The following is a 15,056-nucleotide window of genomic DNA, read 5'->3' as shown; positions in this document are numbered from 1 at the left end:
TTGCCTGCGGGTAGCATGTCTGTGCATGTACAGACCCATTTTGTGAGATATATAATGCAGACAGACAGAGCTTTGGACCAGAGCTTTTTAATCAGCGAGTCATGACAAATAAATAAATAATGAAATCAATTTAGTGATTTGTGACTAACATAGGAAATAGAATAGAAACTTAGAGGGAATCTGATGTATCGAGAGTGAGATTGAAAGCCAGGTGCATGGGTGTATCCCCAACTTCAGCTACTCAGGAGGCTGAGGCAAAGGGTTACACATTCAAGGCTAACCCACGCAACTTAGCAAGAGCCTGTCTCCAAACGAAAGATAAAAAGGGCCAGGGATATAACTCAGTGGTAGAGTACACGCCTCTGGGTTCAATTTCCAGAACCGAACACAAACACACAAAAAGAGTAAGATTGCTGTGTGAAAATCATTGTTCCTGGCATGCATATACATATTTAGTATCTCAGTGTAAGGGTGTATTCTTGAGTCACTGCAGTCTGCACTGTATTCTTACTGTGAATGCAGTCAGAAGAGTTCGAAGGCCTGGCCTCCAGGCACAGTGTGGTTGTGAGAGGGTCTGTGGCACTGCACGTCCTAAATGGGGACCCGGGGCCAGTGACAAGCCACGTGGCCTTCAGCAAGACACTCGTCTGAGGCCCATTCACCTGTTAAGGGAATGCAGTGCCTGCACTCCCCTGGAGAGTTCTCGGAGGGAATCAGTGAAGTAGCGTGGTAAGTGCCAGGCACATGGACGGTGAGTGTGATGGTCACTGTCCCCCAGGTGGTGACGGGGTCCGGACTGGACAGCCAGAAGTCGGATGAGGAGTACCGTGAGCTGTTTGACCTGGCACTTCGGGGCCTGCAGCTCCTGTCCAAGTGGAGTGCCCATGTCATGGAGGTGGTGAGTGTCCTCAGGCCGAAGGCCCATGCTGGCCACTGTTCACTAAGAATCTGTCTGCTCAGCCTTTCCTCAGCACTGTTTTTAACAGCTTTACGGAGATACAATTCACACATCACACTATTTAAGAGTGTTGCATCATTGAGTTTTTGTACATTCATGGAGTTGTACAACCACATTCCAATTTAGGACACTTTTATCATTTCAAAATGAAACTGTGTGTATCATTCACCATGCCTGCAGCCCTGAGCAATCTACTTTCTATGTATATAGGTTTTTCTACTCTGGATGTGCCATATAAACAGACTCATACTGTATATAGACTGTTGTACTTGGGTTCTTTATTTCATATGTTTTCAAGGTTATCCCATGCCATAGCGTCAATAAGTACATTTCCCTTTGCATGGCCGAATAATATTCTTCTGCATGGATGTACCACATTCTGTTTAGCCCTCCATCAGCTGATGAGCATTTGGATTGTTCCCACTCTCCCCAGTATTCTTGGAAGCTGGTTCACCCCACAGACAAGTTCTGCAACAAGGACTGTCCTGGCACGGCAGAGGAGTATGAGCGAGCTACACGCTACAACTACACCAGCGAAGAGAAGTTTGCCTTCGTGGAGGTAGGTGCAGTCTCCCTTCTGGTGTCTCCCACCCCATGCAAGACTCCTGCTTCCTGTGGTTCTGGAAGTGGACCTGGCTATGCTTAGAGTGTTGGTAGTCTTAATGTACACAGCTTTCCCTGTCCCTTTCTACCACCCAAATTCATCGCTGCCAAAATTTCTTATTAAAAAATGATTAGAGGGTCCTGTGTTCCTCAAAATGCCAAAGGGAAATGTTTGCTTCACTACCAAAAAGATCAAAAGAAACAAAAAACACACAGCTAAAAGAGATAGGAAAAATACCCAGGCGAATAAGTGACCAGAGAACTGTAGATTGGAACTAAAACAAGATAGAGTGTTCAGCAGTGAGGGCAGCAGAGATTGAAAAGATCGGTGATGCCTGCTGCAGTGGAGGCGTGGGAAGTAGCAGTCCCTGGTGTTGCTGGTGGCCAGTCTACACCTGACGGGCCTGTGAAGGCGATATGGTTGTGCATATTCACATTTTTAATATCTATACCCGTTGGCTCAGAAGTTGTTCTTTAGGGAATATATCCCAGGGAAACAGCAACTGTCAGATGTGTGTGTGGATACTTATCACAGTATTGTTTATAATACCAAGACAGGTGCAACAGCATAAATGTCTCCATATGGGACCAGGTGAGTGAGTTAAAATTTAGTGACATCATTGAGTTCTGTGCAGCCACTAAAAGGATGTCTGTATGTAAAAAGCTATGCACAGTATATTGTTAGATTTCTTTTTAAAAGGGAAAGAATACCATTTAAAATAATCCCGTTTGTACTAAAATTAACCATTTCTTAGTTTTTCAGTTTGTAGCATTATACTTTTGTATATTTTCTCAGAACATAAGGGCATAAGCATTTATACATGCCAAACCCACAGTAGTCATTTCTGGAGGGAAGATTCTTCCGTCCTGCTTTATAACCTTCCGAATGGTGTTCTGTGTGTTTGATTACCCGGTGATATTTCTGCTGGGTGAGAAGCTCTTTTGTTCTACGTTGTGAGCATGGCTCCATCTGGCATGAGCGTTCGAAGCCAAGCAGAGGCTGATCTGGGAGTCAGAGTCCTGTATCACAGCCCACGGCCTGGTGGTCACTTTTTCATGAGCCTCCGCTTCCCCAACTGTAAAATGGAACTCGCCTCCCCTTCCTCACATTGCAGTTACTGTTCAGAATCAGACAACGCCGTCCAATAAGATAACGGTTGTGGATGAGCTTTGAAAGCTTAAAGGATCATGTAAACGTGAGAGGTTAGAGATGTTCCTCAGGAGCTCTGCGGAGTATACTCTTGGAGATTGAGGGTCAGTGGTTTAATTTCAGACAGGGAAAACACGTCTCTGTAGCCGACATTATCCTGTGTGGCTCCCTGACCACACAGCTCTTCCATTGCTAACATGAATCTTCAAAAAAGTTTCCCAGTCTCCATCACTAAGGAGAAAGAAAGTCTTCCTCAAACCTCTTTGAAATGACCCTAAGAGTCAGCAGCCATGATGAACTGGCCATGCGCAGCCATGTGAATTGGCCATGCCCCTTTCCTTAATAACAGGAACATGTTTATGCTGCAGGCAGTTTAGAAAACGTCCCTTCAACGCGCCTCACAGCCTTAGAACTTCATCTAGACGCCACCAGAACACTTTGCTGGATTTCCTTCTAATTTGCTATGCATAGCAGGTTTTGCCAAATTTATTTTATTAGTAGATCATGTTAAAAACTTTTAAAAGAAAAAGTAGTTGTACATGATACTTAAAAATAAAACAAGCAAAACAGCAACCTGTACCACCCCTCTCCACCCTGAATCCCTAAATAGGAAACAAATCTTTGACCTCATTATGCTGTTTCTTCCGGTGTTTATCTCCATAGATCTGATAATGGGCCTCTGAGGCTATTTCTTGGTTTTTCAATTTAGAGCATTTTCTATTTGTTTCCTATGTTGGGACATACGGATGTAGTTCTCTTATCTTAAGCTCACAGCCCCTGCATACTCATAATCATAATTTCATTCTTTTTCATAAAAATCAATTACCTTAAATTATGAGGACCAAGAAGCTACTGTTCAGCAGTGAGTCCCATGGTCCATTATGATTACATTTATACTCTTGTTCAATTGTAGTTGTATTGAAAGTTAGCAGAGTCTGTGTGCGAGTGTGTGTGTGAGTGTATATGTGTATGAACCCAGAGCCTTGACACTGAGCTCCATCACCAGCCTTTTTTATTTTTTATCTTTATTTTGAGACAGTCTCACTTAAGCTTCCCAGGCTGGGCTCAAACATATAATTGTCCTTCTTCAGGCTCCCAGAGTGCTGGGATTACAAGTGCCTGTCTCTGTGCCTGGCTAACAACGCCTTCTGTTTTGTTTATTTTCCATGAACTTACTGAAAAGGCATCCCCAAATGTATAACATCAACAAAGTATGAAACTCTTTAAAAATTAATCATTATTTTTTGAATTTTATTATTCTTTTTTCCTTCAAACCTTTCCTCCTGAAGGCCTCTCCTTGCCACTGATTTATCCTGCTGCTTGACTACTGATTTGAGACATCTTCTTCTCATTATCTTGTGAATTATGTTAATCTCCTATGTGGGATCTCAAGTCTGCCTCTTTCTTCTGATGGAGTATGTCCTCCAGTAGCTTCTAAGAAAGGATTACGGTAGGGAAAAAAATAGAGAATGTGAATGTCTGCAATTATTTTTATTCCAGCCTCACTTATAGTTGGTTAGAAACAGAATTCTAAACTGTAAATATTTTTCCAAACATTTGAAAGTGTTCCTTTCTTGGCATCTAGCTTCTCATGTTGCTATTGAATGGTTGAATTCTAGTCCTTTCCCTGATTCTGTGTTTTTTTCCGTCTGTAGAATTTTTTAAATGACAGCTTTAGTGAAATCTAAGTCACATATTATAAAATTCACCCTTTTAAAGTATACAATTCAGTCATTTGTAGCCTACTCTTAGAATTGTGTGGCCATTACCATTGTCCAATTTTAGAATATTTTTGTCACATCTGAAAGAAACCTGTACCCAGTGCCAATCGCTTCCTATTACAGCCCCCTCCCAGCAAGCACTAATCTACTTTCTGCCCCTGTGCATGTTCCTGTTCCAGAGATATTATATAAATAGAATTGTCTACAATGTGTGGTCCTTTGTGATCGGCTTCTTTGACTTACGCTGATTTCACGCTTAGTCTGTGCTATCACATGTATCTGTGTTCTGTTCCGTTAGAGTTGAATAACGTTCCATTATATTGATATTCCCAATGTATGTGCTCAGCAGTTAAATGAACATTTAGATTGTTTGAACTTTTTGGTTATCATCATGAACACTGCTGATATGAACATTCATATACAAGTTTCTGTGTAAGTAGATGTTTTCCTTTCTTTTGGGTATATATCTAGGAGAGGAATTGCTAGGTATGTGGAAACTGCATTAAAACTTTGAGGGACTGTCAGATTGTTTTCCAAAGAAGTATTTTTTTGTAGTTCCATCCATAGTATCTGAGGTTGTCACTTTCCTCACTTTGTTGCCATCACTTGTTAACTGCTTTTTTGATTTAGCCATCCTAGGGAGTGTACAGTGGTATCTCATGGTGGTTTTGATTTGCCTATCCCTTTCTTGTCCCTTCTTTTCTCCCCCTGCCTCATTCCCCTTCTCATTTGAACATTTTCTTCCCATTTCCCAATATCTGTTATACATTTTGGTCCTTATTTACACTTTTGGTTTCTCACACCAGAGATACAATGTGGTATTTAAACATGTGGGTCTGATTTATTTCACTTAAGAGTATGGTCTCAGTGCATCCATTTAACTAGAAATGTCTCAAGCCTATCCTTCTTTATGGCAGAGTAGTACTCTGTTGTATTAAAAAACCACATCTTGTTTATTTGTCGGTTGATAGGCCTTTGGGCTGTTTCCAAGATTTAGCTATTACAAATTGTGCCACTATAAACATGGTTATGCATGTATCACTGGTATGATGCTTTTAATTCTTTCGGGAAGATACCAAGAAGGGGAATAGCTGGGTCAAACGGAACCTCTAGTTTTAGTTTTTTGAGGAATTTCCACACTGATTTCCACAGTGGTTGCACCAGTCTACACTCCCACCAACAAGGGAGAAGGGTTCCTTTTTCCCCACAGCCCCACCAGCAGGATTTCTTGGTAACAGCCATTCTTCCTGGAGTGAGATGGAATCTTACTTGTTTTAATTTGTATCTCTTGAATCATCAGTAATGTTGAACATTTTTTCATATATTTATTTTCCATTTATATGTCTTCATCTGAGACATGTCTATTCATTTCAGATGCTCATTTTTGGATTGGGTCTTTAAATTTAGGGGGTCTTATTTTTTGGATTCTTTATTCTAGATATTAGTCCTTTGAGAAACAGCTGACAAAATTTTTCTCTCACACTGGGTTTTCTCTTCACTCTTTTGGTGGTTTCTTTTGCTGTGAAAAAGGTTTTTTTTATTCATTTTTGTTCATTGGTACATTTTAGGTATATGATATGATGACGTTAATCATTGGAAATTTGCACCTTTACATAATCTCTCTTGGTTCTTCTTTTTCCCCATTCCCCTGCCCCCCCTTCAACCCTTCCACCCCTCCCTATTTATAAAAACTTTGTTTCTGTTTTTTCTTTTTCTTTTTTATTTATTCCTTTCCCTACCCCTCCCAATTCCTCTTCTCCTTGGACCTTTTCTTCCTATTTTTATAGCTAAATGGATGCACATTGAGGAAAAGTTTTTTTAATAAGGTGAGATCTGAGTTGTTGATTCTTCATGATATTTCCTGTGTGTTCATAAAGAGTTCCACCTATTCTATCTTCTGGAAGATTTAATGTTTCTATTTAAATATTTAGATCTTTCATCAATTTTTATTTTAGTTTAGTGCATGTTAAAATATACAGGTCTAGTTGTAATCATCAGCATGTGGAAGCCAGTTTTTCCAGCACCATTTATTGAAGAGGCTTTCTTCCAGTGAAGGTGTTTGGCTCCTTTGTCAAAAATAAGGTGGCTGATAATGTTTGGAGTTGTTTCTGCATCTCCTATTTTTTTTGTTGTTGTTGTTCCAAGGATCGAACTCAGGACCTTGCGCTTGTGAGGCAGGCGGCAGCACCGATGAGCTAGATCCCTGGCTGCATCTTCTAATCCATTCAATTGATCGTAGAGTCTTTTTTTTTTTTTGCCAGTACCATGCTGGTTTTCTCACAGTAGCTTTATAGTATAATTTCAAGTCAGGGAGTGTGGTGCTCTCTGCTTTGCCTTTGTCGTCCAGAATTGTCTTTTGCTATCTAGATGTTTGGTGGTTCCAAATGAATTTTAGACTTGTTTTCTGTAATTCAGTGAGATATACTGCTGGTATTTTGATCGGGATTGACTAAATCTGTATAAGAATTTTGGAGGTATGGCCATTTTTTTTTTGGACCGGGGATCTAACTCAGAACCTCGAACTTGCCAGGCAGGCAACTGTGCTGCTGAGCTAAATCCCCAGCTCTTCAATCTCCTTTTCCGGAGCACGTTAGTTTTCAATGTAAAGGTCTTTTACTTCTTTTTTTGTTTGTTTGTTTGTTTGTTTGCAGAGATGAAAAGCAGCTTTATTAACACAGTATATTACATTTGAGGCTCGTATTTGCTAATAGTTTTCTCAATCTTTACATTTTTCTACCATGTAAAACCTAGCCTTCCCTTAGTCTTCGGTGAATTATATTTTGATCCCTGAGAACTGTAAAAAGGGAGCTGGACTCCAGTAAAATCGTTTGCTTGATAGCTGGGTCTTAATCCATCTCTGTCCACAAAAGCTGGTCCACGGCCACCTCCGGGTCCTTCCTGTACAGCTTTTACAAGAGGGTAAATATATGTACTTGTTGATTCAGATTCCAGTTCAGTCACTTCTCTGGCATAATCCTGAAATTCTTTCTCCTTTTCAGCTGCAGGAGTTTTGGTGTGTCTGCAGTATTGTAATTCTGCTTCTTTTGCTTGTTGTGCGTTAAATTTATTTTTGGCCATTTGTTGAATATGGGCATCTTGAACTTCTCGGTGTTCTGTACAGCTTTGTGTTTTTTCTCCTTTTTCTGCTCCCTGAAAATTTGATCTGCTTTCATGACAGCCAGCAATTGTTGTTTAGATTCTATTTTCCTTTGTCTTTTTTGTTCCACTTTATTTTTCATCATAATGGCTCTATGTTCTGCAACTGCTTTTAAATCTGCTTTTTTTCACACTTTTTCTTTATTCTCCCATTCAGCCTTGGCTTCTGCAATATCTTTAGCAATAATCAAATCTTCATTATCAAGTTTCTCTTTTATTAGTTCGCTCAGGAAATTATTTTTTCTCTCCGTTCCTCCATTAGCCTGTGTGTTTCAGCTTCTTTTTCTCTCCCTTTTGTGCCAGATGCTTTTTTGCTTTCATAAATATTCGAATCTTTTCATCTTCCTCCTCTTGCTGCTGCTGTTTGACAGCTTTGATGATGTTTTATTCAGACATGTGTTCTGTTTTAGATGCTCCTCACCAAGAGCCATTCTTTCTCTGTGTTGTTTTTCAGCTTTTTCTTGCTCTTCTTTAAAAGCTTTTTCAATTGGTCTTTTACTTCTTTAGATTGATTCATTCAGGTATGTCATTTTTTTGGATACTATTTTGAAAGGTGGTGTTTCTCTAATTTCTTCTATGAATTTGTTGTTTCTGCACAGGAATGCTATTGATTTTTGACTATTGACTTTGTATCCAGCTACACTACTGAATTTAGTTATTGAATCTTTAAGTCTTTTGGTGGAGTTTTTGGAGTATTCTATGTTCAGTATCATCTGCAAATAATGCTAATTTAGCTTCTTCCTTTCCTATTCTTATTCCCTTATTTCTTTCTCTTTTCTAATTGCTCTACTAATGTTTCCAGAACTATCTTGAACAAGAGTGGTAACAGTGGACAACCTTGTCTTGTTCCTGATTTTAGAGTGAAAGCTTTCAGTTTTTCTCCATTTAGTGTGATGTTGGCTGTTGGTTTTTTATAGATGGCTTTTATCAGATTGAGATAAAGTGCATCTATTCCAATTTTCTGTAGGGTTTTTATCATGAATGGGTGTTGGACTTTGCCAAACGCTTTTTCTGCATCTATTGAAATGATCATATGGTTTTTGTCCTTGGCTCTGTTAATATCATGTATTACATTTATTGATTTGTGAATATTACACCGTCCCTGCATCCCTGGGATGAATCCATCTTGGTCATGGTGTATAAGCTTCTTGATGATTTGTTACATTGTGTTTGCCAGTATCTTATTGAAGATTTTTGTTTCTGTATTTAGTAGAGAGATTGGCCTGTAGTTCTCTTTTTTTGGTTGGATGCTTCTCTAGTTTTGTTATCAAGGTAATGCTTGCTTCCAGGAATGAATTTGAGAGTACTACTTCTCTTTCAATTTTATTAAAAAGTTTGAGAAGTAGCGACATTAGGTCTTCTCTAAATTTCTTGTAGAATTCAGCAGTGAATCTGTCAGGGCCTGCCTGGGCTTTTCTTTGTTTGTAGGTTTTTAATTACATCTTCAATTTCATTGGCTGATACTAGTTTATTTAGAATTTTATATGTTCGTGATTCAGCTTTGATAATTCATCTGTATCAAGGAATCTGTTCGTTTCTTCTGCATATTCCATGTTGCTACAGTACAGTTGCATTCATCATTGGGATCTTGTACCTCTACATGATGTGTCTTGGTTCTTATTTTTTCCCCATTCCCCTGCCCTCCCTCCACCCCCTCCACCCTTCCCTCTTTACAAAGACTTTGTTTCCATTTTTTTCCTTCTCTCATATTTTTTTCTTTTCCCTTCTTTACGCTACCCCTCCCACTTCCCCTACTCCTTTAGACCTTTTCTTCCTATTTCACAATATCAGTTATACATTTTGCTTTAAAAGTTTTAATAAAAATGTTTTTAATTGACACATAGTAGTTGATGAGGTATGGTGTGACATTTCAGTACAGCTGTACAGCATGTAATGATCAATCAGAGGAATTGGAATTCCATCACCTCAGATGTTTCTTTGTGTTAGAAACATTCAGAATCCTCTCCAGCATATGTTTTGAAATATGCAGTTAATTGTGAACCATAGTTCCTGCTGTGCCATTGAACATTAGAAGTTGTTCCTCCGGTCCAACTGTACTCTGTACCCATTTACCCTCCTCTCTTCCATTACCCCTTTCCCCATACCATTCCCATGCTCTGGGACACTACTGTCTCCAGTACTTCTTTGAATTCAACTTTTTAGTTTTCTGTAGTGGTACTTACCTTTCTGTGTGTGACTTAATTCACTCAACAAAATGTTTTCCAGTTCTCCATCTATTGCCGCAAATAATGGAATTTCTGTTTTTTGGTGGAGTAATCCACTATCTATATGTAATGCATTTTCTTCATTCATCCACTCATCGATAGGTTCTAGATTAGCATGGCTGTTGTGAATACGCTGCAGTACACATGTGAATGCAGGTGTTTCTTCGGCACCCTGATTTCATTTCCTTTGAGTATATGCACAGAAGTGGGATTGCAGGACCATAGACAGTCCTGCTTCCGGTTTCCTGAGGGACTTCCATACTGTTTTCCATAGTGGCTGAACCAGCAGTGAATGAGACTCCGCTGTCGTGGGACTTTGTTCTTGAAGGAATCTGAGAACGGATCTGTGTGCACGGGGTGCACTGCTCTTTGTTGTGTTTTGTTTCTTGCATTGCTGGGGATTGAACCCAGGGCCTTCACCAGCTACTTCCCCAACTCTATGGTTATTTTTTGTTTTGAGACAGGGTCTCACTAAGTCACCAAGTTTCCCAGGCGAGGCTCAAACTTCCTCCCACCTGGATCTCAGGTGTGTGTCACATGCCTGGCTTCAGTGTTGCTTACACCGAACATCTAGTCACGAACCTGCACTCTGAACAGCCTTGGCCTGGTGCTCCTGTGGTGTGGTGACAGGTGGAGGGTCAGCTGGCACACGGAGGCGCGGTGAGCCTGACCCCAGGTCTCTGTCTGGCTAGGTGATTGCCATGATTAAGGGCCTGCAGGTGCTCATGGGCAGGATGGAGAGCGTCTTCAACCAAGCCATCCGGAATACCATCTACGCAGCCCTGCAGGACTTTGCCCAGGTGACCCTACGTGAGCCCCTGAGGCAGGCAGTGCGCAAGAAGAAGAACGTCCTCATCAGGTGGGATTCAAGTTGGTTTTTTCAGGGACACATCAGAAATAGGGGATGCTAGGTGCAGGCTAGAGAGGAAGTTCTTGGCTCAGTCTGCTTCCTGGTTAACCTCTAAACACAGAGAAACCTTTCCAGCAAGTTCCAATAGGCCTTCTTAAGAGACTGAACATCTGAGATGATTAAGTCTCCATCTCGGAGTCTAAAGTCAGACTCACTGTGTGATTAATAGCTTTGTGAAGGTGGTCAAATTATTTCTCCAAATCTCAGTCTTACTCATTTGTGAAATGGGGATGATCTACCTACTTTGTAGCCATTTGTCGTCATGGGTGTGGGAGAAGAAAATGAGATAATCCACGTGATGTAGACTGTGTATTTGGCAGCATGGTGTAAGCCGGCAACAGGTATAAACTATTAAAACTTTCAATAGACCAAGATTTAATTGGATTAATGAGACTCATCCATAGCTCAAAAGGGACAATCACCTCTTGCCTCCCCCGAGTCCTGTCCCTTTGTATGGCCTGGATCTGAGCTTTAAAACATGAAATGGGCATGAGAATGATGCAGGATACTTACTGACATGCAGATTCCTGCCTGGCCCTGGACTCTGTTAACTCAGTGTCTCTAGATGAGAGCAGAAATGAGTGTGTGTCACAGGAAGCCCAGGGATTCTGATGTGGGAGGTCCTGGGACACAGTGGGCCCTGAAAACACAGGCTTGTGAGCTCCTTCTAGGGTCAAGAGCTGGCCTGAGTCTCGGCTCTTCCCTCCACAGTGTCCTGCAGGCCATTCGGAAGACCATCTGTGACTGGGAGGGGGGCCGGGAGCCCCCCAATGACCCGTGCCTGAGAGGGGAGAAGGACCCCAAAGGTGGCTTTGACATCAAGGTGCCCCGGCGTGCCGTGGGTCCATCCAGCACACAGGTAAGCAGCCCCAGGCTCAGGCCCGCTGCTCTGACGCAGGCCATCTGGGCCATGGAAGGTCATTGTGGCTGGACCTCAGGGCAGCAGGTCGGGGGTCATTGGTCTCAAGGGACACAGGGTGGGACAGCTGCTCTGGTCTTCAGATACCTTGTTGTGATATAGGAAGGAAGATCACTGGCCTAAGATTCAGGAGACCTGGATTCTCGTCCTCGACACCTGTGTGACCTCGGGCATGTTACGCCATCTCTCTGTGCCTCAGTTGTCTAATCTGACCAACGGGTGATATTATGTTGACCTACTCCAGTATCTCCTAGCCCTGTGAAATCAGATTCCAAAGAGCAAGAGCAGTTTAAGGTGGAATCTGTATGCCTTGACCCTGTTGCTCTTTAATAAGCTCTGTCCCCCTCCTGCAGTGGCTCTGTAGCATAGAAATCGATGAGTTCTGCCCAGGCCTTGCTGTGTGATCTTGGGTAGCACCTTGAACTCTGACCCTGATTATCTTCTTAGAAAAATGAAACCTTTGAGCTCATGTTACCGACAAAGCACTGCTTTTCTTCTTCCCACATCTCCCCAAAACCACAAGTATAGAATGCCCATGACCCCATAGAGAGAGTCTAGTAATCAGAAATACTCAGTTGCCAACTGGAGTTTCTGCACATTCGAAAGTAGCCTGTGGCTTCTGTAAAGCCATCATAAAATTACAAGTGAAAAAGAAAAAGTAAATAAACTGAGCAGTGGAGGTAAATTCTTGCCACCTACTAAGGTTAAAGAGTTCCTGGTCTGCTTTTTGCTGTATTGAAAAAAGACAGATCTTATTGCAGGTTTTAGTGTCTCTCGACTCCAGAAGCCCCAGTCTAGGAGATCCACCCCACAGACCCATGAGCCTCTCTGCCCCGAGGCCTCTGAGCTTGGTCGTCTGACCCCTTCTGATCCCTCCCCTCTGTGTGTGTCCTCGTCTGACGGGCTGGGCCGGGACTGGGCTTGGGCATGTCCCTTGCCGGTGGCTCGATGTCCCATGGATGCTTCTGCCCACAGTTCTGTGTAGTATGGAGGGTCAGAGCCCTGGCGGGGCTGGATGGGGCCTCCGGGTGCTTCTGTGTGTCCTAAGATGAGTGGAGAAGAAATGGGACCAGAGGCACTGGGTAGGGGCAGCACTGCTGTGGGTCATAGTGAGAGGGGAGGGTCGAGAACAGTTCAGCCCGAGCCACCAGGCATGAAGGTCATATGGACATCCTCAGTGCATCCCCAGGCATCCAGAACCAGAAGGGCCCTTAGAGGTAAACTAGTTCCAATCCCCTCCCCTAATTCACAGATGGGGAAACTGAGGTCCAGAAAGCGGAAGTGACTTGTCCAAGTCATCAGGTGAGTCCCAGTTGGAGGTGGGACAAGCACCCAGGTCTCCTGACTCCCACCCCAGGACTCTGTCGTGGCCTTCAGAGCACCGCGGACATGGGCACCTCCCAGAGTCTTTCCGCGGAATTCCGTGCTCTGCTCAAGTAGGTGGGGAAGGAGGTGCCCTCTGTAGATGAAACCAGTTTTCCAGGAGTTAGAACTAGTGACTCAGCCACAGCAGAGAAGACCCGGGGCATCCTTTGAAGACACCAAAGGCTGGCATTAGAAAGTGCTTCTCGGTGCGTGGGGCCAGTGAGACTCTGCCGCCGCCAGGGCTGCAGGCGGTGGACAGCGGCTTGTCCCTCCCTGTAAGAGAAGGCCCGCAGGGTGGTGGCTACGTGGTTCTGCTGCGGCCAGGCCCTCTCAGTGCCGGGCAGTGGTGGGAGACCCCGGGCCAGGTCCAGAGGCAGCGAGAAGAGCAGAGGAGCGTGGTTGTTGGGAGGTTGGACCGTCTCAGAGGAGGCCCTAGCAGTCGCGACGCTTTCCCACCGTATACAATACCTCTCGCTTTTCTCTCTCTCTCTTCTCTCTCTCCCTCTTCCCTGTCTCTCCTGCCCTCCCATTCCCTCTTCCTTCTCTCCTACCTATGTCTTAGGCCTGCCAGTGGTCCCCGAGGGCTTTGTTTCACCCCACTGGTGGCACACAGGGCCGAAGAGGCTGCCGATCCCTGGTATCACTCCGCCTGGCTGGGTTGGTCTGGGTACCCTTCTCCAGGAGGCCCCGGGCATGGACTAGCCCGGCTCCTGCAGGCCCCTGCAGCCCTAACATGCAGAGGGATGACGTGGAAAGGTCTAGATTAGCAGAGAGAACAACCCTACCGCTCTTGCGCCCTTTGCATGTAGGGCACTCTGTAAGCAGGAGTAACTGGTAGCCTCCTGTGTAAGTAGCTGTGTTAACCTGTGGTCCTCCCAGATTCTTGGCTAGGCTGTGCATGCAGCCCGGGCCACCAGAGGGTGCCGTCACTCATGGATTCACAAGGCTGAAGATCAGAAACTTAAGGTGGTTGGGGGAACTTACAGTATTCTGATCTTATCCCATTGCACAGTTCCTCAGAATGTTAGAGCTGAAAGGGCCTGGTATGAGAAAGTGTCTAGTCCACGCCCCTCTTGTTAGGTAAGACAACTGAAGCCCAGAGTGGGAACTTCGGCACCTAAGGTCACACAGCAAGTCAGTGGCAGTACTTGGCCTTGAACCTGGGTCTTTCGTGTCCCAGTCTAGTGCTCCACCCGTGGTGCCACCATGGCCATCTGGGAAGTAGGAGTGACTTTAGAATGGCGTGGAGTGAGGTTCTCCTCTGATGCCCATGCCTTTGGCTGAGCTGGGCAGGCAGGAACCTCTTCCTGGGCTTTGAACTGTACAGGGATGTGTGGGGCCTCTCCTTCCTAGGACGGCCTGTCTCCAAGGGCTGAGGGTGTAGCTCAGTGGTAAAACGCTTGCCTAGCATGCTCAAGGCCCTGGGTTTGATCCCCAGCACTTCGAAAGAAAACAGAAAAGCTCACAGTTCCAAATTTACTTCTCCATGTAAACTGGTGCTTCCTTAAGACAGTTCTTTTAAGAGCAGAAAGAAATACAGCACAAGACAGCTTTCCCCCCAGGGTGGAGGTCCAGCCCCTAACCTCGCTCACTTTCTCTTTCAAGCTCTACATGGTGCGCACCATGCTTGAATCACTCATCGCAGACAAAAGTGGCTCCAAGAAGACCCTGAGAAGCAGCCTGGATGGACCCATCGTCCTTGCCATCGAGGACTTCCACAAGCAATCTTTCTTCTTCACGCATCTGCTCAACATCAGTGGTAAGCTGCAGGGCCTGGTCTGGAGGGGAGACTACGGTGATGCTGTCAGGTTAGAAGTTGCAGAGGGACCCAATCATGAATCCAAAGGGGCATATTTGGGCCGGGGATTTAGCTCAGTGGTTCCGCCGCCTGTCTTGCAAGCGAAAGGACCAGAGTTCGATTTCCAGTACCAAAAAAAACAAAACAAGCAAACAAAGGGATATATTTTGCCACCAAGTGGGGACAAAAACATAAATACTTTTTGGTGGACTTTGGGAGCTAGGGAAGGCCAGGCCCCATGCAGCCATTCC

At 43.9% G+C, this 15,056-nt stretch overlaps 1 protein-coding gene and 1 pseudogene across 4 annotated transcripts in view; one reads left to right on the top strand and one right to left on the bottom strand.

Moving 5' to 3' along the window:
• The window catches only part of Cyfip2 (cytoplasmic FMR1 interacting protein 2), a 118,985-nt gene that overhangs the window by 45,112 nt on the left and 58,817 nt on the right, over positions 1-15,056 (top strand). For 2 of the 4 annotated variants that reach the window (XM_004836489.4, XM_004836490.4), the window contains exons 12-17: positions 779-898; positions 1,392-1,517; positions 10,506-10,672; positions 11,435-11,582; positions 13,570-13,644; positions 14,613-14,766. In XM_004836489.4, the coding sequence (XP_004836546.2) occupies positions 779-898; positions 1,392-1,517; positions 10,506-10,672; positions 11,435-11,582; positions 13,570-13,644; positions 14,613-14,766 (790 nt within the window). The remainder of the gene's footprint in view (positions 1-778; positions 899-1,391; positions 1,518-10,505; positions 10,673-11,434; positions 11,583-13,569; positions 13,645-14,612; positions 14,767-15,056) is intronic. The other 2 variants (XM_013078698.3, XM_004836492.4) reach the window with 1 other exon arrangement.
• LOC147822984 (cilia- and flagella- associated protein 210 pseudogene) lies at positions 7,029-9,676 on the bottom strand (annotated as a pseudogene).

The sequence above is a fragment of the Heterocephalus glaber genome, unplaced genomic scaffold (genome assembly GCF_053883595.1).
Source record: "Heterocephalus glaber isolate CG9 unplaced genomic scaffold, H.glaber_assembly_v1.0 deba00001606, whole genome shotgun sequence".
NCBI lineage: Eukaryota > Metazoa > Chordata > Mammalia > Rodentia > Bathyergidae > Heterocephalus > Heterocephalus glaber.
This window is presented reverse-complemented; position numbering and strand designations above follow the sequence as displayed.